The 22,941-nt window shown below is 37.3% G+C and overlaps 1 protein-coding gene across 2 annotated transcripts; it reads left to right on the plus strand.

Moving 5' to 3' along the window:
• Positions 1 to 1,476: 1,476 nt before the first annotated feature.
• LOC122640151 (outer mitochondrial transmembrane helix translocase) lies at positions 1,477 to 20,649 on the plus strand. 2 transcript variants are annotated; one of them, XM_043833304.1, is made up of 14 exons: positions 1,477 to 1,659; positions 3,740 to 3,894; positions 4,173 to 4,334; positions 11,373 to 11,503; positions 12,881 to 13,025; positions 13,141 to 13,424; positions 16,154 to 16,278; positions 17,474 to 17,517; positions 17,799 to 17,930; positions 18,094 to 18,171; positions 18,975 to 19,057; positions 19,147 to 19,269; positions 20,247 to 20,307; positions 20,384 to 20,649. In XM_043833304.1, the coding sequence occupies exons 1-14, from the start codon at positions 1,536 to 1,538 to the stop codon at positions 20,549 to 20,551; spliced, it is 1,815 nt and encodes a 604-aa protein (XP_043689239.1). In that variant the 5' UTR covers positions 1,477 to 1,535; the 3' UTR covers positions 20,552 to 20,649. The 2 variants fall into 2 exon arrangements, with proteins under 2 accessions (XP_043689239.1, XP_043689240.1); XM_043833305.1 differs by lacking the exon at positions 1,477 to 1,659 and having other exon boundaries at positions 3,746 to 3,894; positions 4,163 to 4,334.
• The last annotated feature ends 2,292 nt before the right edge of the window (positions 20,650 to 22,941 follow it).

A 22,941-nucleotide genomic window follows, 5' to 3' on the forward strand; every position in this document is an offset into this window, starting at 1 on the left:
AAACCAATAAGGCACCCTAAACGTCCTTATTGAAAGAATGGATGCCTCAAAAGTCTTTTTAACAAAGATTGGGCACCTCATGTGTATTTTACCCTAAATTTGTATCTACTCTATAGAAGAGGGAGATGAGAGCCTAGAGGCTTGAAGTTGAGACCTTGAGACCTCCAGATCCTCTCCAACGACATTGAAGAGGATTCCCCTCCAATAACTTGCTCCTCGTGCCATGTTTCATACCACTTTACAAAGACTTAAACTCGGTTTCCCTTTTTTTCTATTTTTCTTTTTCCTCTCTCTTTCCCGATTTTTTTGGAATCCATAAAACGTGATTGAGTTCAAATAGGTAATTAAGATTATTACCGAAAAAATTAGGTAATTAAGATAAGAATCTTTAAATCATGCCCCAAACGCTTTAAAACTTTACATACAAATCGGTAAAGATCAACTTGAAAGCTTTGATGAGACTGTTTATCAAAGGTAATATCGCATCGTCTGTGATACGTATCGGTATCACCATGGTTTGAGGTATTGGTATCATATCGCTCGCATCAAGGTGATATGTAATGGTTTTCGGTTGTAACCGATCCTGATATTGTATCAGTGACACGGTACGGACAAGGGGTAAAACACTCGAATATCATCTTTTAAAGGGAAATCAAGGGCAATTTTGTCAGATAGAGCCGATCCTTATCGACACTGTAGTGGTATCATATTGGTTTTGCAAGTGATCGATACCTAATCCAATACCATGCACTAAACCCATGGGTTTTAGTAATCGATAGCAGTCTCTATTTTAATTTTAAAGAAAATCAGGGGGTAAACTTATCCGATACAACCGATCAATGTCGATGTCATATCGATACTGTATCGGTTTTACAGGCGATTGATACCCAATCGATTCAAGTGACCAATACCCGATCTGATACCCGCACTGACTCTCGGCATTAGTAAGCACTCCGACAATAATTTCCTCACCATCCTTCTGCAAGACCAAATCAGTAGTTGTTCATCAGAACCAACGGGTTGATGTTTCCCCCACATTTGGAGCTCTCATCAACAACATTGGGGATCTTCTCTAGGCAAGTCAAGCCTTTAATTTCTTCGTCCTTTTCTCTGCAAACTTCTTGACTTCTCGAATTGTCAAACTATAAACTTGGTCTGATGCTATCTATAACTGAATGGTATTTAGCCTCAATTCACGCGCAAGTTGATGCACCACTTGCACCATTTTTGTAAAACACAAACACAGGCGTGGGGAGGTAAAGAGATAAAGAAGAGAAACCAATGTGAGTTGCAGGATTCTTTTGCATAAATGGGCCGGGCCTTTGATCTCTAATCATGCATCATTCACCGCTCACCCCCGACTTTAGCGTGAAAGATTTCTAGTTTGCCGCCCACATAAGCAACGCCTCCTCTGCGAAACTAGAAAGCCGAGTCGAAAGTGAGAAAGCTTCGAATTGGAGCTCAGTTCTCTGCAATTAGGGAACGCCGAGATTGAGAGTTTGAAGAGTGAAGAGAGAAGGAGATACACAGACAAAATGGCCGCTCTGAAACGAATTCTCAGGTCAGGCCAGGCCTGGCGGACGATCAACTACGTTAAATCCTTAACGTCATTTTCTTCGCCTTCTGCAACTCGAAATCCTCAACGCCGATTCTATTACCGTAAGTATACCTGTTTATGTTTATTTTTTTCAGGTCATTCACTGTTGTAAAGTTTTGCTTCCTTAACGATCATCTTTCACTCAATTGTTTATAAACTTGGATGAAAAATTGCTTGGATCGCTTGATTTCACAGTTCAATTGTAGGCATGTTGAACCTAGTTGATTGAAACCACCAAATTATGATTCTTGATATGGTTTAAGCTCTGGCTTATTTGGTAAACTCTTCGTTACTGGAAATAGAGTGAGGATTTTTTAGTTAACACGAGGCTGGCTACAATTCTTATATTGTAATTTTTATTGCTAACTACGGACAGTACAGGTGTGGTTCTATTGTTGATAATCTTCAATTGTTATTATCTAATAATGTTAAAATTAATATCGAATTCCTGAAGCTGATTTAGCTCATCTGTTTCATTCTTATAGCTATGGGAGTCAGGTAGGAGGTTTCGTTATGCTAGTTATCTCTGTTACCTTTTGCAGAAAGGCTTATGTGTAGAAAAGGATATATGTGCACTGCACATACCAAAATCATCTGAACTGGTTCTCCCTCATTATCTTGTTCCCTATATAATAAAGGACCGAGTTTCCATTCATCAAGGGGTGGGAGAGGGCGAAAATGGATATCGGGAGGGTTTTTTGAAACATACAAAAACCCTAGGAGGGGTTTGTGAACCCTAGGATAGTGGGTGAACCGTACTCTATGGGTGGAGGAAAACTTTGTCCTAATATAGAAACTTAAATATTTTAAAATATCTTATTATTCATTCTAATGTACAGAAGGCATTTCTAAGGATACGAAAATTGAACTAAATATGTGAGCCTGAGTCATTAAAAATTTGACGATTATAGGACTATCACTGTCCGACTACAAGTATGACTTCGTAATTTGAATTTATTCTACTAGAACTCCAAAACAAGTTAACTTAGAACAAGAATAGGTTAAGAACAAATTACATTTCGACCAAAATGAAGCATAAAGGCCATACAATTACAAGGTAGCCATTGGAGGGTATGCCAAGAGGGTTATTGAATATTTCTCAATCCATGTTAGATATTTGGCTGCTACCTTAGTCTTTTTGCTTACATATGCCTTCTAGGACATGTTTGTTTACTTGGGCCTACTGCTCCCCCTGTGCTCCTTAGGTGGAATTAGTTTTTAAGATCTGATCTGTGATAGATCAATTTGCAATGGGATAGGATTTGGAAATAACCTGATTTGTATAGTTGATATATTCTTGTCACTCCTGTTATTATTATTGGTACTAGTTCTACACTGCTACTTGTACACCTTTTTGTGTAAAATCTATTCTGAAAAAACATCTGTTATATTTAAAACATTTATATTAGTGCACTATCATCTTTTTAACCTAGGTGGCTTGAGGGTTTAGTGAAAATCTATGCCGTTAGGCTTGAAGCCCCTTATGGCAATGACATTTATGTAACTAAATCTGAATTAAATAACATTAGGCCCAACAAAACTTACTGTCCTTGTTGTTGTTGTTGTTGTTGTATGCTATTTGTGCCTTTGCCTCCTGAGAGGCCAGCCCCCTCCCCCCTAAAAAAAATGGGATCGAGCAAGTATGTAATTGGGTCAAGGTCAAACGTATCTCCACTTCAATTACAACTCTATCTCAAACTTAACCCCTTTATTTTAGGGCCCCGAAATGTGTATGTCCTGCATCACCCAATTCAGTCCTAGTTCCTCCAATTAACTGTTTCCTTGTTTGAGAGAATTCTCAGAAATGGCTAAAAAATGATGGCATTTAATTAATTAAAAAAAGTTTTTTTTGGGGGGGGGGGGGGAGATGAAATGATATCTCTTTACATAATTTGGTTTATTTGCTTTGTTTTGTTTTCCTTCCTTGAATGTGACATGGGTATTTGAAGTTAATTTATAGTATCTTACAATTTTGGTTGGCAGATTCATGGCTCTGGTAAATGTGTGGCGTAATATTGTGCTGGATCCTTATATTGCTTTATTACATTCATAAGCCTGCTTTAGTATTTTGAAGTTAGTGTGTATTAGACTGGTTAGATTTGTTTTTATTACTGAAATTCCTCTTCTTGTTGGCATATGCAGAGTCTCTCGCTTACAACATGCAGCCCAGAACATCTGAAGGATTATGTTTAGAAACAGTATCGGGATTTTCTGGGTTATTTTCAATACTGCCAGCTGTCTTGGCTGGGGTCCTAGGAGTTGGACTGCAACAATTGTCTCATGCAGATGCCAATACGGTAGGGGATTATTCCTTTGAAGAATTTCCTCTCAATGCTAACAATTTACTGTCTTTAATATGTTCCTTTCTTGGGGTTCATCTTGTTTTCTGCCTTCTGTCTCTCTGTTCATATAGTTTTGTTCTTCTGGTTGTTCAATTTAATAGCTCAAATAGTGCTCTTCTCCTACTTATGTGGAATTTATGGAAATGGTGACAATTTTTTACATGTTTACTCGCTGAAAATTTAGACTGAAGAACTTTGAATTGTTTTTGTTGTTGACTTAGTGCTTTCTGCAGGCTGATCCTCAGGTTCCTCTGCCGTCAGAATCTCCATCAAATTACACTGATTTGGAGAAAATTGCTAAGCAAGAACGACTTCGATTGGAAGAGTTGCTTAAAAGTAAAGGAATGTTTTATGGCTCCTATCCTAGATTTACTGTTGCTATAAAGGGTCAAAAGGTGAAAGTGCTATTTCTTTTCAATCATGCAATGAGTATGCCTTTTATGTGGGATATCATTCTATTCCTCTGTTTCTCTACTACTTATTTTCTCTAGAGTTGGACATCATTTTTCCTGAGGCACTTATCTTCCTTCACCAATGTTGTATATATATTTATTTATTTATTTATATTTATTCTGTCAATTTCAAGAAAGGAGTCAATATTGGAAATTACTTAACACCTCCATGTAGTTGTTCGGAACTGTTTTTATCTGCTAGCTAAATAGAGATATATTTTAGGGCTTTAGGCAGACATTAGTGCCACAAACAATGGTTATCCGTGAGAATTTTTGCATGTTCACACAAGAAAAAGGCTTACTATTTTGTGTTGCTTGGCGAGGCATCTTTGATATGGAGTGTGTGATTATTAGAAATATATACTTTGAAGGTACCTTCGTCGGGATGATATTGCTTTTTCTTGGGCTGGATATTATAACATTTGTTTCTGATATAATTGAAGTTCCAATTGGTCTTTATTGACCTGTAGAAAGCCTATGACAGAGTCCCTAGAGATTTAATCTGGCATGTTCATGCGAAGAGGTGTCAAATAAATATATAGATGTAATTAAAGATATGTATGAGGTTGTGGTGACTAGTGTGAGATCTATGGGAGGCTAAGGCAAGGAATTCCAAATTATAGTTGGGTTACATCAAGGTTCAGCCCTAAGCCCTTATTTGTGTGCACTTATCATGGATGAATTAACCAAGAACATCTAAGACTAGGTACCATGGTGTATGCTCTTCGCCAATGATATTGTTTTGGTGGATGAGACAAAAGCAAGGATTAACGCTAAGTTAGAGTTGTGGAGATCGACCTTGGAAACAAGAGGCTCTAAGATTAGTAGATCAAAGACGGAGTATATGATGTGTAACTTTAGTCACACTATGAGGGATGATGACATAATGAAAATTGAGGAGAAAGCGATACCTCCAAGTGATTATTTCAAATATCTGGGGTTTATCATACACAAAGAAGGTGACATAGATGATGATGTTTCACAAAGAATTAAAGTGAGATGGATGAATTGGAGAAACTATCCTTGTTCTACCATATCTTTTGTTTCATATTGATGCAGATTCATCACCAAATAGGGCTTGTTTCATTAGAAATAAGTCTAGCGTTGGGTTACATACATGTTGGGCCTTTGATCCCATGGGTTTTTAATGTAATAGGCCACTTTTCTGGGCCTAAAATAGGGGTACATAGGTTGCATACGGGATTAGCCCAATACTTAGTTTTTATTGTGTGTTTTTAATTGAGCCGGTTTAAATTGGTTGCATCCAATTGGTTCAATTGGTCTAATTTAAGTGAAGTGATCCTATTGGCTAAGAGGTTCTTATATCCTATTGGCTACTAGGGAATCTTCTTTATTTTAAGTAGTTTAAGTTGTTTTAAGTCATTAGGACTCTATTTTGAGTCTATTTGAGTTTCCTAGTCAGTTTAAGTTGCCTAATAGATTAGGGATAAGGTTAGGCCATTCCTTTTTAGTGTCTAAGTCTATTTTTGAGTCTTCTATATAAGTTTGTAAGGGAGGCCAGCATTATACACGAATTTGATTAATAAAAATTAGCTTTATGCTTGCTGCCTTTGCTCCATCGTGAGTGTGCCTTGTGAGTAATATCAAGGTTGCCTTGTGAGTAATATCAAGGTTGAAGGGATTGGTGGATCTCCAATCGACTCCTTGCATTGTGAAGATCGGGAGGGCTGCTACTTATCTCCTTGCATTGTGAAGATCGGGAGACCCCATTGTTCATCTTCAAAGTTGTTGCCATTGAAGAACTGTAACAAGTAAGAAATTCTGCAACTATTCTTCTTCCTTCTAGAAGTTCACATACAAGGTGATTTTCGTGAGAATTCTGCCCAGCCAAATCTAACCATTAGAATCTGCTAAAAATTTGATCAAGTCTTTCTCAAACCCTAAGAGAGACTCGATTCAAATTTCAGCACCATCCACCCAGCCAATTGTCTGAAATTACAGTTTTACCCCTCTCTCCTACTTCTACTAGGAAACCTCCATAACTCCAAATCTGTCCATCAGTTTCAAACCAAACTTTCAGCATACATCCCTTACATCATTGTTGACACTCGATCCAAGTTTCAGCCCCAAACTCCCACTTTATCCCCTCCATTCCTTCACTCCATTAAAACCCAAAACCTGCAACACAATTCTGTCCAGAACTGCAGAATTTTAAAACCTTCCCAAATCCTATTATTTTTATACCATATTGACCCCCTAGACCTGCCCATTAATACCCTATAAACCCCTTTCCCAATATCCAACCCTAACCCTAGGAATTGACCTAAATCCTAGTGCTGTCCATTCAAACCAGCAACCCCTTTTGTTATTTGATCTTGTTGTTTGGCTCCTAGTAAGCCTCCTACCTATCTAGGACTACATTACATATCTTCTGGCACAGTTATAAACACTTTTTTGATTATGGATCTAGTACTAGAAATTCAATGTGAATCTTAGCATTCAATGTTTATTCCTGAATAATCTCATCTTTCAATTATTCAACCATTACCAAGCTCAACGTTAGCCAGATTAGTCAACATTTATATGTTTCGGTGCATTGGCCACGCCTTTGTAACTCCAAATACCCAGATTCGTTATAGTCTTCCCTGTGACACTCTACCCCCCCCCCTCCACATGAATTGGTTATTCCTAACCGAGTCATGAAAGGTATAATGAACATACCTTGTGATGCAGAATGATCACCAAATAGGGCTTATTTCTTTAGAAATAGGCCTAGGGTTGGGTTATATACATGTTGGGCCTTTGTTCCCAAGGGTTTTTTATGTATTAGGCCACTTTAATGAGCCTAAACTAGGGGCATATAGGTTGCATACGGGATTAGCCCAATACTTAGTTTATTTTCCTATTTTTAGATTGAACCGGTTTAGAATTGGTTGCATCCAATTGGTTCAATTGGTCTAATTTAAGTGAAGTGATCCTATTGGCTAAGAGGTTCTTATATCCTATTGACTAGTAGGGAATCTTCTTTATTTTAAGTAGTTTAAGTTGTTTTTAAGTCATTAGGACTCTATTTTGAGTCTATTTTAGTTTCCTAATCAGTTTAAGTTATCTAATAGGTTAGGGATTGGGTTAGGCCTTTCCTTTTTAGAGTAGAAGTCTATTTTTGAGTCTTTTATATAAGGTTGTAAGGGGGCAAAGCCTGGAACACGAATTTGATGAATGAAAAGCTTTTTGTTTGCCGCCATAGTTGCTACCTGCTCTCGTTGAGTGTTGCTCGTTGAGTGTGCATCCTTGTGGTTCTATCAAGGTGGAAAGGGACTGGTGGAATCCGGTTGACTCTTACGCCGTGGCACCGGGAGGATCTTCTTCAAATTCGAAGGTGGCTTTATCCTTCACAACTGTCGAAGCTTGCTTGCTAGTGGAATCTCCAGTAAGTTTGACGCCAAAATTCTTCTTCTAATCCTCTAATCCTTTCCCTAATTGATCCCCTTTATTTTTTGTTTGAATCCCATAAACCCTAACTCCATTAAAGCCCAAAACCTGCAACTCAATTCTGTCCAAAATTGCAGAATTTCAAAACTCATCCAAACCCTAACCTTTTTATACCACATTGACCCCCTAGACCTGCCCATTAATACCCTATAAACCCCTTTCCCAATATCCAACCCAAACCCTAGGAATTTACCTAAAACAGCCCCTAATCAGCCCCAAACAAAAGCTTGACCAGACCTTGCTTATATCTGGCTCCTAGTAGGATTATCTCCTATTCTAGGACTACATTATTTTGGTATCGTGAGCCATGGAACAGCATGGTAATCAAGTAGTAAGTCCATCGCCAGATCCTATGGCTGCTATGTTGGAATTGTTCCAGAAATTTGTCACGAACAAAGGGCTACATATGAAGCCATCCTGGATAGGTTGCAACGATTGGGAGAACAAAGAGTAACCCCGCCGAGATTACAGGATAGACTCAAAGATTCCGAGAGAAGACACAGACAGTATAGAGAACACATATTTTCATTGCCAAAGGAAGTTGAAAATAAATCCGAAGTGGCAGATAATTGTGATGAAAAGAACGTGACAGCCCCTATAGCTTCAAAGATGGACAAATAACATGTGAAGACCCATCAAGTGGTCAATGTCGAAGAAATCAAGGAAGACAAAGCGGAAACAGCAGAAGATGAAGAGGTGGTTGAGAATACTCCACAGAAGGCAAGGACCTTCAAGATGTCTTTGTTCTTGAAGAGGTGAAGCTTGTGTCTCATGCATTAGATGAGAAGGTTGCTACGCCTCGAAGACTCTATGGACGAGACATTGACATGTCTTGCTGATTGTAAAGCGAACACATAGAGTTTGTTTTGCCACCATGGTTCTTCAAGAGAAAGCTCCACGCCTTGGAGATTTTATCCCCAATGTTCGCTTCACCGGAATTCTGTTTGGGGATGGTCAAAGCCACGGTCACATGTTGATTCCCCCTCATCACTACAAAATTCGAGGACGAATTTTTTCAAGTTGGGAGAGTTGATGCGAATGATCACCAAATAGGGCTTATTTCTTTAGAAATAGGCCTAGGGTTGGGTTATATACATGTTGGGCCTTTGTTCCCAAGGGTTTTTTATGTATTAGGCCACTTTAATGAGCCTAAACTAGGGGCATATAGGTTGCATACAGGATTAGCCCAATACTTAGTTTATTTTCCTATTTTTAGATTGAACCGGTTTAGAATTGGTTGCATCCAATTGGTTCAATTGGTCTAATTTAAGTGAAGTGATCCTATTGGCTAAGAGGTTCTTATATCCTATTGACTAGTAGGGAATCTTCTTTATTTTAAGTAGTTTAAGTTGTTTTTAAGTCATTAGGACTCTATTTTGAGTCTATTTTAGTTTCCTAATCGAGTTTAAGTTATCTAATAGGTTAGGGATTGGGTTAGGCCTTTCCTTTTAGAGTAGAAGTCTATTTTTGAGTCTTTTATATAAGGTTGTAAGGGGCAAAGCACGGAACACGAATTTGATGAATGAAAAGCTTTTTGTTTTTGCCATAGTTGCTACTGCTCTGTTGAGTGTTGCTTTCTGTTGAGTGTGCATCCTTGTGGTTCTATCAAGGTGGAAAGGGTAGTGGAATCCAGTTGACTCCTTACAGCGTGGCCGGCTGGGAGGATCTTCTTCAAATTCGAAGGTGGCTTTATCCTTCACAACCTTTAGCCGAAGCTTGCTTTGCTAGTGGAATCTCCAAGTTTGGCGCCAAAATTCTTCTTCTAATCCTCTAATCCTTTCCCCTAATTGATCCCCTTTATTTTTGTTTGAATCCCATAAACCCTAACTCCATTAAAGCCCAAAACCTGCAACTCAATTCTGTCCAAAATTGCAGAATTTCAAAACTCATCCAAACCCTAACCTTTTTATACCACATTGACCCCCTAGACCTGCCCATTAATACCCTATAAACCCCTTTCCCAATATCCAACCCAAACCCTAGGAATTTACCTAAAACAGCCCCTAATCAGCCCCAAACAGCAGGCTTGACCAGACCTTGCTTATATCTGGCTCCTAGTAGGATTATCTCCTATTCTAGGACTACATTACCTTGTCTCCACATTGGATCAAGAACGGGGTTAGAGGGATCAAAAAGCGCTAATTCGTATAGAGTCATCGAACCGCCCAACCGAAACTAGAGTTGTGGCATGTATTCATTATATGAGCATGAAAGCAAGCGACCGGAATCATTCAATACGACAATATGAACACGATACCAAGGGAAACCCATGGAAATATCCCTTTAAGGACATGATCTAATAGATCGAGTGTATCGGAGTAGTTGGATCATAGTCTCTTACCATTAAAATGGTTGCATGCGCGGCAACACCAACCATGAGAAATCCACGAGATCCACATGTGATGTGTGAACAACGAAAGTTGTGTACCATAGTTAGTAGCTAGATATGGATAAGAGGGCATTGAATACATATGGCGAGCTACAACAATAGTTAAAGAGCCTAACATTGCTAGGTTAAGAGATAATTGAGCATGCCATGGTGTTGTTAGGATCTCATAGAGGCCTTTATGACCTTGGCTTATAAATGGGCCTTTATGAGCCTTTAAATATCTTTTAGACCATGACCAATGCCCCAGTTTGTCCTATCGACGCAGTCTTGCAGAACCGGCACATTCCTTTAAAGCTTAAAGGAAAATTCTACAAGATGTTGTCTAACCTATCATGATGCATGGGGTGGAATGTTGGGCAGTTAAGAAGTGTCATATGGACGAACGTATTAGAGCTGATGTCGGAGTATGTATGGTAAAACTAGGAAGGATAAAGTGAGGAACGAGCGTGTTAGAGCTGATGTGGGAGTTGCCCCAATCAACGACAAGCTCCGAGAATGTCGTCTGAGGTGATTTGGCCATGTGCAACGGAGGTTTGAGGATGCCCCAGTAAGGAAGAGGGATCTGATTCTGATTGAAGGAGCTAAAAGAGCTAGGGGCAGGCCTAATATGACCATAGGTGAGGTTGTGAAGAATGACATGCATAGTCTGAGTCTTGTGCCAACTGCCAAGTATGACATAGGTGAAGTTGTGAAGAATGACATGCATAGTCTGGGTCTTGTGCCAACTGCCAAGTATGACATAGGTGAAGTTGTGAAGAATGACATGCATAGTCTGGGTCTTGTGCCAACTGCCAAGTATGAACTCAAATAGAGCCTATTGGAGGGCAAGGATCCATGTTGTTGACACCATGTAGCTGAGATTTTCCTGATTTCTTGGACTATCCTCTTTCCTCTTACTTTCATTTTTCATGTTGCAATTATCACTTTTCTTATTTCATTTCTTCATTTTTATTCTTCATCCCTCTTACTTTACTTTCTCTACTTTGTCTTGAAAGGATCCATGTAGCCTACCCCATTTGGTTGGGATAAGGCTGAATAGTTGTTGTTGTATCATTGAAGTTTCAATTAGTTCCATCCTTGTCATAATAATTAATCGGTATCATTGTTACAATTCTTACAATTTTATTGTTGTGTCATAGGTCACAATCAAATTCCAAATTCCTCCAACATGTGAAGCACCACACTTGATTGTGGACCTAGTTTCACGTCTCGGATTGAAAGCTGATGAACGTAGTGGTGGATCGGATATGGTACTGCGTGCTTGGGACAGGTTCGTAGAAGTGAAAATACTGGTGTACCTTTAGTTTCTCAACTAGGCTATGTAAATATTCTTACTCAAATTTTTTTTGGGGTGAAATAAAACATCTTTTTTCTAGTATTCTGGTGCTTATTGTTTTTGTTCTGTTATGCTGGTGTTAATGTCTTTCACCTGACTCTTGGCTGGCTACTTAAACTATTGAAATCTAGGTCTGGTAGGTGTCAGAACACCCAAAACCATTTTTTCTCAAAGAACCATAGTTGTTCAATGGACCACCTAATTCAAAGGAGTGGGCAATTTGGATTCGTTTGTAGCAATAGATCGGTTTCTGGATTATGGGTAATTGTTAGCTGAAGATCAATTATTTTTTAGGATATGTCCATGGAGAGTGATTATTAAGTGTGTCCGCATGGAGGCTCTGATGGATCTAGTGGACCAGATCAAGCCAAATGGAATTTTTCTCCCTTTGTTTAACAAATAAATATGTGGCCATTGGAGTAGGTACTCATTTTTCCTTTTTTCCATTTTGAGGGTATTCTAGGACTAGGTATCATTGGAATTTTTTGGGGAGGTTTTCGAATCAAATTTAAGTATGCAATTTTGATATTGTTTTGGTTCAATTTGGCAGTTAGTTTGTGGCCAAACATACTTTTCGTGTTGTCTTCAGATTATTTTTGGTTTGCATGTTCTAAAGACTAAGTTTGAACTGGCATGTGAATAGGGTATAACTGCAAAGGATGAGAATGCACTGTCTTGTGATTTTGTTATTAATAAAGGGGAGCTAAAATTGACTTGCTGCGCTGCTCATTTGGTGTTTAACACAAATCTCCTTAAATGCACTTGTATGGCTCTGTTCATGTGATAATGTTCTTTCCTTCTTTTTTTTTCAGCACTCTGCTGATTTACAATCCAATCTGCTTTCATCAACCCTGGACTCGAAGTTCCCAATTCCTTCAGAATCTCTTTGACCTCGATCTTGCTAAATAGTCCAATTCATGAATTCTATCAACTACTATACACTGATTGGAGAGCCTATTTTCTGCCATGATGGCTCAACTTAAGCTAATTTAGTGCGAAATTTACCAATTTTGGACAGAATCTGACCTTAACTGTGATACTGTTAGAAACTCCTTATACTCTGAGGGCCAGCCGATTTTCTTCCATAATGGCTCTAATTCAATTAACCCTAGCACCAAATTTCTTAATGTCTTTTAGATCCTAATCGTAATCCTGAAAGCCTTCTTTTTTAGTTCCCCCCCCCCTCTTTTGGGTGAACGAAACCCTTGTGACATTGACACGCCTCTTTAGGGATTCCATCATTTATTTGTTGCATTTCTTTTTCTGAAATTTATTTTATCTGATTTATCTATTTTTGTTTTCCTGTTGTAGTACGGTTGCCTGGCAAATAACGTTGAGACGCCCAGAAAACCAAAAGGAAGTTGGAGCAGATAAGGAAGTTTCAAATGACAAGGATGAACGTGAGGGAGATTTATGCATCCTCATATTTCAGTCGCTCATCAGCTCTGATAATGCAGTTATTTCTTCAATTTTCCTTTTCTATATCATCACATTATTATATTTTTCTCAATTATACATTGCAATTATGTATTTAGCTCATACTTGTTTCTCATATGAGCTGATTATTTCAGGAAATTGAGTTCATAAAGCAGGGTAGTTTCAGTGAGAAGGAGCTTGATGCTTTGGTGTCTGCACTGAAATTAGCTGGTGGAAGGATGGCTCCGAGGAGGGCCTTGGAAAGAAGAACCAGAGGAGCAGAAAACAAACCATATAATGAACAGACACCTTCTGCTGAAAAATCAGCCGCTGCATTGGAGGCCATGGGAGTGAGAGTTTTTGGACTCAATGGATCCCTTGCAGCTTTTGACAATGAGATATCATGGGATAATTTTGCAGGATATGATCAACAAAAACGGTAATAAATGAGTATCCGGACACGTCTTTATTCTGCACTTTCTTTCTTATTGCTGATTTTCAATGTAGTTTTTTGTTCATTTTAAGTTATGTTATGCTAAATATAATATGGCAATAAGATAAAGTAGGCTATGAGCCTATGATGCAGACTGCAGAGTTCTAGAGAGATTGTTAGAGGTAAATATATTGTATGGGCTTGTCTTTTTTCAAGAATGTGAATTCAATCATTTTAAGATAAGATACGCATGGCTGCAGGCTAGTATGGATAATTGGCTACTTCCCCAAAAATGAAGAAATTAATAGTCATGCAATTGCGTCATGTTTGTTTTCTCATCCTATATACAGTTTGATGGATCATCCTTTCATAAGAAATATACTGAATTTATTTTTTTTACAATTAAAAATTATATGCAACAACCCTATTGATGCCTTTGGACACCCCAAACCCACCAAGGAGCTATGGATCTGCTGATTGTTTTCTGCATTTGCTGGATTGAAGTTAGTTTCAGTTAAGATTGGCTGATCCTGGCAAACTTCAGTTAATGGCATCCTGTGATCCAGTCTGATCCTGATCCTTCAATCCCTTTATTTATTTATGAGAGGGAAAGCTGATTTTTTTTTTTCTTTTTTGGTGGGGGGAGGGTTGTGAAGGTAAGAATCGGTCCCAGGTCTGGGGGATGACAACCCACAGGCTTCACGGTGTAAAGTACAAGTAGGGAATGCTATGCACATGAGGATGAGGTTAACATCATTTCTACCCATTTTTCATGATTTTATTTACCCTTGAATAATTACGTTTGACCCTCAAAGCAAAGCAACTTTGATATTTTACGATTGACTCTAGCCTCTAGGTAGACAAGTCTCATAAATTTAAAAAAAAGAGAGGATAAAAGCAAAGCATCTTTGATATTTTACAATTGACTCTAGCCTCTAGCTAGACAAGTCTCATAAAATTTTAAAATAAAAGAGGATAATAGAAGACAGCTGAATCTATCTTCAGTTATATCTCATTTTCACTTATATGTCAATGATTGGTACAAAAGCAGTTTAGAGTTGTGTCAAGTCTCTCTCTCTCTCAACTTACATACTCAACAATGGGCGCAGCAGCAACTGAGACAAATCACACCCTTCTCTCTCGCACACGCATGCGCTCTCTCATTCCTCTTGTTTCCCTGATAAATAACCATTAGATTATTATGATCAATTGAATCTTATAAATGATTTTGTAAATTTTTTCTAATCTTAATATGAGATAGTCACTCATTCCTCTTATTTCCCTGATAAATAATAATTAGCTCATTTTGATCAATGGAATTTTATAAGTAGTTTTGTAAATTTGTCTGATCTTAAAATGAGATACTTGGACATTTAGGCATTTAGCAGAGCAAGTACGTATTCACCCATCTGTTTTAGGTAGGGTCTTCTATTATTGTTTTCACAGCTCTCATGCTGTATTTTACTCTGCTTGTGAGACTCCATCTGATTGAGCTGTTCTGGGAATGGTTTGGTCCATTGTTGTATTATTTTAATGAATTTTCTATTTATCCAAAATAAATATATAAATAAATAAAGAGAGCTTTAATATTGTGAATAGTTGAAAATATTTGCACTTTCTGAGGAAGAAATGGTTTAAGGTAAATGGACGGATCAAATATCTGTCTAATCAATTATTTATTCAATACTTTTATCGTAACTATATGGTGTATGCCTGCTCTCGTGAAGAAACCTTGTTCAAATCTCATGCCCATGCTGCATACCAGCTTAGTGAGCTGAAGCAAATTCATTACCTAGTCATTTCACATTCCTTTGGAGCTCCTGAGCCATGGATGCACTAACAAATGCACACACCTGAGCTTAGGATATTTCAGGATAGCTTGTTTCTCATAGGCTCTGTTATCATGGACCAGATAATTTACCTATGTCAGCCTCATTACGTAACATGCATGCTGCCATATAATATGTAAGTGGTTGCTGAAGGGCCAAGGGAGACTCTAGTGCCTTTCCAGCATACTAAGCTAATCAAGGTTTATCCATAAAGGTTTATCAACAGGGGGGATTCATCCCTAAAGGTGGATGTTGAGCCAAGGGACCTATATTAAGGAAGCATCACTACATCATGATCATTTTCAAAAATGTCATCAGAATATCCAATTACCTAATGCCCCTCAATATTACCAGAAACCGGGCACCAATGTAAACTTGCCTCACTGCCTTATTTAGCTAGATAGCAAATATGACATGCTAGCCTGAGGCAATTTAACATGCAAGCAACAGGCCCTTCATACTACACCAGGGCCCAAAGCCACCATTTCCCATCATGGTCATGCCACCGTATGTTGTGATGGCCTAGATCCCCTTTTCATGTGTGTTGTGGCCTTTGATCTGATGAAATTGCTTGTGAAATTGTATCAAGAAAAACGCTCGGAGCATGTTACTCTGCATATTCTGTTGGTATGAGCAATTTTGTGTCCATATCTGCACCTACAACTTAGTTGGATTATGTATTTATGTAGTATGTACACGTCACATGCTAGACAAAAATGTATATGCATTTGATATTGGTTTGTCTGCATGTATGTAATGTGTTTCCATTAATGCACATCTGAAATTTCCTAAAACACGGGATGGATTCAAATGCTTTGCTATCTTATAGTCAACGTACCCTTTTTAAACTCAAATTCAGTTTGTGCTATAGAAATTAGGAATTACCTTTCGCTGTTTATTGTGCAGTGAAATAGAGGACATTATACTGCTGGCTCTGCATAGCCCTGAAGTATATGATGATATTGCTCGTGGGACCCGGTGTAAGTTTGAGTCCAACAGACCTCGTGCTGTGCTTTTTGAAGGTCCACCAGGTTTGTATTCTAGTACATGACAGGCGATTGGATTAATATATTGGGGGTGATTGGTTGATATCGCTTCATTTGGAGAGACCATTCGTGTGTTAAATTTAGTGTCCCCTTAAAGTTGATGGTTGATTCAAGAATAATTTTTTATCATGAAACTTTGTAAGATGTCTTTGATTAGCATGGTGTAGCTGTATATGTGCAGTTTCTGTATGTTGTGAGAAATACAGGGCCATTTACCTGTGGTTAATGTTTGTCCATGCCAAGTTTATTTAAACATAAAATAAAATGAATTCAACTTGAAAGAAAATGGACCCAACTTATAATGAAAGCAAATTAAAAAAAAAAAGGTGACTCAAGCCACTTAACTTGAACTACTAGTTCAAATTAGTTTTGGACCGGTTCAATTTAAAACACTAAAACATGAAAATAAACTAAGTATAGAAGCTAATCCATATGCAACCTATTTACCCCTACTTTAGGTCCATAAAAGTGACCTATTACATTGGAAATCCATGGGACCAAAGGCCCAACATGTATAGAACCTAACCCTAGACTTATTCCCATCAAAATAAGCCTCTTTTGGTGATGTATCTGCATCATGCGGCAACAGTGAGATACCATGGGTGAGAGGATGATGGGCTGAGATAGCAGATCCTATTCCCTCCTTCTACATCCCTTTCTTCTTCTTTCCTAACCTTTGATATTCTTCATATGTAAACAGAAGATAGCATTAAAAAAGAGTTTCAGTTATTTAATTTTATTCATTTATTGTATTGATCCTGCTGCAACCAATCTCCCACTGGTTTCCTTGGCTAGAGGTCGATTTTGCATTAGATTGTTACCTTCTCAGTAGTTCACATTTCATGTTCTATATTCTCCCTTTATCATAATATTATTGAAGAAACAGATCTTTGGGCACAGTACCATATTTACGTAGTCATTTGGTTGTGTGGAAGATATGAGTCAAAACAATCTTCTACGTGTATAATAGGTGGATTTCTGGTGCTATTAAAATGTTTAAGAAGTTTATTGTGTTTGTTGTACACGTTACATCCACTAAGAAAGGTGGCCAAAAAAATTTATGTTACTTCACTTTTACAAATTTGGTCTTTGTTACCTTTTCTTTCATTTCAATGTTCTCTTTTTCTTCCAAGTACGTAGTATAGCAGGGAAACTTACAGATATTACTTTTGACTGATAGGGACGGGCAAGACATCTTGTGCTCGGATAATTGCTAATCAAGCGGTATGTCTTAGAAACTTCTTACGCTGTTATACCCAATTGCTTATGTTTTATTGTTAAATGCTAGTTACTTCCGCTACAGTGTATTTTGTATTCATGATGTTTGAGACAGTTTGGTGCTGCTAGTTGACATTATTTGCTTCATGTGTATTCACATTAATATGGAGATGTATTCAAAAACTAATATAACCAATGTATAACCTCTTGGCATGTTTGTTCTTACTCTTTATTAGTTTTTATCAAGACATGTGTTTACTTTTTGTAAGTGATATTGCCATTGTCAGGGTGTCCCGTTGCTGTATGTGCCACTGGAGGTTGTAATGTCAAAGTATTTTGGTGAAAGTGAGCGTTTGTTGGGGAATGTGTTCTCTCTTGCCAATCAGTTGCCCAAGGGTGCAATCATTTTTCTTGATGAGGTAATTGATGCAAGCTGGTTTTGTTTAGGCCATGGTTGAACTTCCATATTTACCATGTTGTAAACGTGTTTCTTTATTCATGGTATGTACATATTTATATTTCCTTCAAGATCTTAACAGTATTTACTTTCCTGCCCTCCTTTTAATGCTCTTACACTTGCAGGTGGATTCTTTTGCTTCTGCTCGTTGTAATGAAATGCATGAAGCTACACGTAGGATTCTATCCGTATTGTTGCGGCAGGTGAAACTGGGTTTTCGTTGGTATATTAAGATATTTTACTGAATCATTGGTCATCTGTTATTCATATTGTGTGTTAAGATTTTTCTTTTTCCCCTGCTTTGTTTTCTCCACTTATCTAAATTTGAAACTTCAAATTAACATCAGTGTGAGATATTTGGTCACTTGATGATAAAGAAGCTAGTAGGTGACAATCAGATGGTGATCTCAAGACTTCAGATTGGAAGCCTATATATCAAAATGTGTGAGAAGATGTACAAATTATTTATATGTGAGACTAAATTTATTTGGCACGTCAACACAATTACGTGAATTGGATGTTGCAATAGACCAGAACTATTTTGTAGGAATCTGTGAGAAAAAATGTTCTGCTGAGGGTGTCCCATGGTTCGTTATCTTTCCATTATATGGTTGTCAAAGTTCATTAGTGAAACCATATGCTTGTCAAAGTTCATTAGTGAAGTACCTATTAAGACCATGATGAAACCATGCTTAAATTTGTGACTTGACAAGTGGAAGACTGCATCCCTGAATTCCACACTTCTTAGTGTGCCTCTAGCTCTAGCGAGCATACAAAATGCCAAAGAATTCACTACAGTAGTTTCTTCATCCATTGTGTTTCATTCAGTTTTGACCTGCATTGTACTTTCTTTTTTTTCGTGAAGACTCTTGTTACCTGGAAGCTTGATCCTGTTATCATTAGGAATGTGCAAGGGAGTTCATATTGTAACAATTATTGAGTTTAACAGGAACTCAGTAAGCCACTTTTACTGTCATGTTGACAAATTTTGTTTTTGTAACTGAAGATTGATGGATTCGAGCAAGAGAAGAGAGTGGTGGTAATTGCTGCAACCAATAGGAAGCAAGACCTTGATCCCACTTTGATAAGGTATGCATATGCACTTATCTATCCATAGTGTGTATGCGTACTTAGTGGTAGGATGGTCATCTGACTCATTTTTATCTTTGTCCTTGCAGTCGATTTGATTCAATGATTACTTTTGGGCTACCAGATCAACAGATCCGTCAGAAAATTGCAGCACAGTATGCCAAGCATCTCAAAGAATCTGAATTAATTGAATTTGCTGCAGTTACAGAAGGGTAAGAACTCTAAAGCTCTTGAATATTCTGATTTAGCATCCCAATTAATTGAGAGCACCTGGTGGGGGCCGTTGCTTCTATCTGCTGCTATGTCTTGCACTTGCATGTGTTTGGGGATTTTGGGAGCACTGTTCTTGGAGACCTAGAAATCCCACCCTCTCTTCCTCCGCCCCCCCCCCAAAAAAAAATAAATAAAATAAAATAAAATAAACCCCAAAATAGAAGAGCAATGAAAAAGCATAGGGATCTTGCCACCTCTCCCTCTCTTCTAGACATTCAGGATTAATGTGAAGAGGTCCATTTAGAATAAGATCAGGTGGGCTGGAGTCCAGGATTAGTGATTGATTGATTTTCAACTTGTGACTAAAGTTATCTTAACGTATCCACCGATACTAACTGATACATATCTTATTTTTAGGGTACTGATACGATAACTAAACAAAGTATCAACTGTATAGGGTCAATACGTGACCCGATGTGGTTGATACTTATCAATACTCTTGATACATCTCTTATAAACTATATAAATCTATCAACGACTCAAAACACTTACCAAGGGCTCATGTAAGGCATTGTAATCAATTTTGTTTTGGCAAAATCAACTTGATTCCTTGTTTCTACTGGAAAAAGCAACTCACTTGTCTTGTCATACTTTGTTCTCTTTATACATGATATATTTTACATATTTTACTCATTCATGGTGTTTTATGCTTCAAAACTGAATTTCGCATGTATCCAAAACATTTACACTTGTATCTTTAGTGTATCTTGCGTCTCTTAAAATAACATTTCCGATAGATATCGATACCGATACCAATACTTTAAACCTTGCCTGTGACCATGGAATTGTGGGTGCGAAACTGCCCACCCCCTGCATGTCATTTTGTGGGATATGCATAGATACACATACCTGTGCTGTATGTTACATTCATTTCAGTCAACTTTCTCATTGTATAATCAACACTTGATATGTGTAGAATGTCCGGGCGGGATATCAGGGATATTTGCCAACAAGCAGAGCGGCACTGGGCCTCAAAGGTAATGCATTTCAGTTTTGCTACTTTTATTTCTCTCAGTGATTTGAGTAACAAACCCTGCTTATTTATTTTGATAGATAATTCGAGGACAAGCACCTAATGATGCAGAACAAATGCATCTTCCACCGCTTCAGGAATACATTGAGAGTGCTTTGAATCGACAGAAGGCTCTACTCAGTATTTCAGACCTGACAAACCAAAAGTGTAATGTTTCAATGAAAAAGAGCCCTTTAAGTTTTGAATAATGGACGATGTACATAGATGTGAACCGTAAAGCTAAAAGGGTACATGGGCAAATTTAACTTAATAGTTGATATATTCAATTTAGAAGTCGTTTGTCAGTCACAAGCTATAGTTGAGATGCCATATTTTTTTCACATGAGTTGAACAAAACTGTACATATAGACCTATTGGATGAAATAATATACCAGTGGTTAATATTGTTTCCAATTTTATGGCTTTTTTGTAGTTCTGATGACCATCTGTTCTACAGCTTCAGTTTTCACATTCTGGTACCTTCTTCTGAAGGCAATTCCTTCAATAGAGAGATTTATGGTGTTTATGGCTTTCCTAAGTTTATTTTTACTTTGGTCCACCTTTGCAAATCCAGTAAGCTATATGTATTTCATTAAAAGCAGTTATACTATCACTTCTTAACAGTCTCTCCTTTGGGCTTTGCCAAAAGATACATTTCAAGTTTCAGTTTTACCCTTCTCAGGTGATGTTATCAAGCTCAATTCTTCTTATTCCACTTTAGAGTATACAATATGTAGAGTCAGATTGTAACCATCAAAGTTGTTTATTCTATTGTTGAAGTACTTTAGACAAAAGGCATCAATTGGAAATCCACTTACAACAGCTCTTTTCCTTGGGAATGATTCACAATATGCAACATTCCTATTCCCCGGGGGCGAACTCACCTGTGGAACATTCCATAGGTAAAAATATCCGATTTTTGTTTTTTCAAATATCTGAAACTCATTCAGGATACAGGTTGAATTATTCATAAAATTCAGTTTCAACCTAAGATTTGTGAATTTTGCCAGTACTTATTTTTTCTTAATGAGGTTAGACAATCTTGGAACGAGGAGAATATAGCAGCGCTAGCCTAAACATAAATATCAGTTGTAAATGAGCACAAAGAACTTCATGCTGGTAGCAACATCAATTCAAGCACTCCATTGATAATGCAAGAAATGCAATATAATAAGTACTCAAATACATTGTCAATATAAAATGATGGAAAAGAAAGACCAGTTCAGGTTCCTCTATGAATCTAACAAATTAAGAACAAATTATACTTGAGAGTACTAAAGTTAAACTATCTATCAAAGCCTTGTGGGAGAATGTCCTATCAACCTCTTAGTTTTCCAAGGTCCTTGAACAGATAAATACCGCTTCTTCATCGGAGAGTAAAGAACAAGGGATGTCTCAATATCTACTTCAAAAGTTCTTTCAACAATCTTCACTTCGTTCCATATCAGGTTGACTTCTGACATTGGAAGGGTTTTTCCACCCTGAAGCTCGGGTTTTTGGGTTAGACATCTTTACTTTCCAGTTACATTCTTTTGGACTAACCATAATTAGGCTACTCATCTTGTAATCAGGTGCCATTAATAATGGTTTAAGAACAAGACTAGGTTGTGATCGATGCATTAACCACTTACTCGAGTGCAGGTCGATGAAATAAGATTCATGTAACATGCTATACTAGAGCTTGCATACGCTCATGCATCTTAGGACAAATTCTATGGAAAGTCTAGACAAATCTCAAAAATAATAATACAGTGAGGGAGACCCTAACTAGAATCTCAAACTCCACACTCTATAATCTCAGACTAGAATCTCAGTCTAGAGCCATAACCCATAACTAGAATCTCAAACTCCACATTCTATAATCTCTACTTAAAACTCGCCTAAGACAGGGAGCTTGAAAGGTGAGCTTGAAAGGTGAGGCAATCCAAAAGCTATATAAACTTCCATCAAGTCCTTGGTGTGTTTGGTTGCGTAAATCTACATATGATAATTTCGTGGAATCGTGATTCTCAATTATTAAAACTCTTTGGTTGTGTAAGTCCACAGAATTAAAAGAACCACTTGGTTCCACTTTTTGTACTAAAGTTGCTTCATTCTTGAGGTCACCTTAAGAGGTGAATTCACATATGAACCATCTGATTCCATAGTACATTTAAATATTATAATTCAACCTGGTGGCAACATTTTTTATAATTAATATTTTATTAAAAAATAAAACACTAATAGTTAACAAAATAAAATCTTATATTTTATTAAATAAAAAAACATACTAAACAGAAAAGGAAACTTAAAGTTTCTATCTTGTGTTTATACTTCTTTATCTATCTTAGTTTTCTTATTTAAATTTTTAATATCAAAATACCATTTTTTTAATTAAATATTATACTTATATTTTTTAAATAAAATATTAATAATAAATTAAAGAAAAAATTAATATTTAATTAAAAAATTAATATTTTATCAACTAATAACTAAATAGTTTTTCAGATAGATTTAAGATTAATCCAACTAACAAACTCAAGGTAACCAAACAGTTTTTCAAGAAGATTCACGTCACAGAATCACGATAACCCAACAATTAATTTTTCAAAATAACAAA

This window comes from Telopea speciosissima, chromosome 9 (assembly GCF_018873765.1).
Source record: "Telopea speciosissima isolate NSW1024214 ecotype Mountain lineage chromosome 9, Tspe_v1, whole genome shotgun sequence".
In the NCBI taxonomy this organism is placed as follows: domain Eukaryota; kingdom Viridiplantae; phylum Streptophyta; class Magnoliopsida; order Proteales; family Proteaceae; genus Telopea; species Telopea speciosissima.

Excerpts from the sequence above, each read along its gene's own strand:
- LOC122640151 (XM_043833304.1), top strand. The coding sequence starts at position 1,536 with ATGGCCGCTCTGAAACGAATTCTCAGGTCAGGCCAGGCCTGGCGGACG. Across the intron at positions 13,026-13,140 it reads TCATCAGCTCTGATAATGCA|GAAATTGAGTTCATAAAGCA; the intron begins GTTATTTCTTCA and ends TGATTATTTCAG. Across the intron at positions 20,308-20,383 it reads AGCGGCACTGGGCCTCAAAG|ATAATTCGAGGACAAGCACC; the intron begins GTAATGCATTTC and ends TTATTTTGATAG.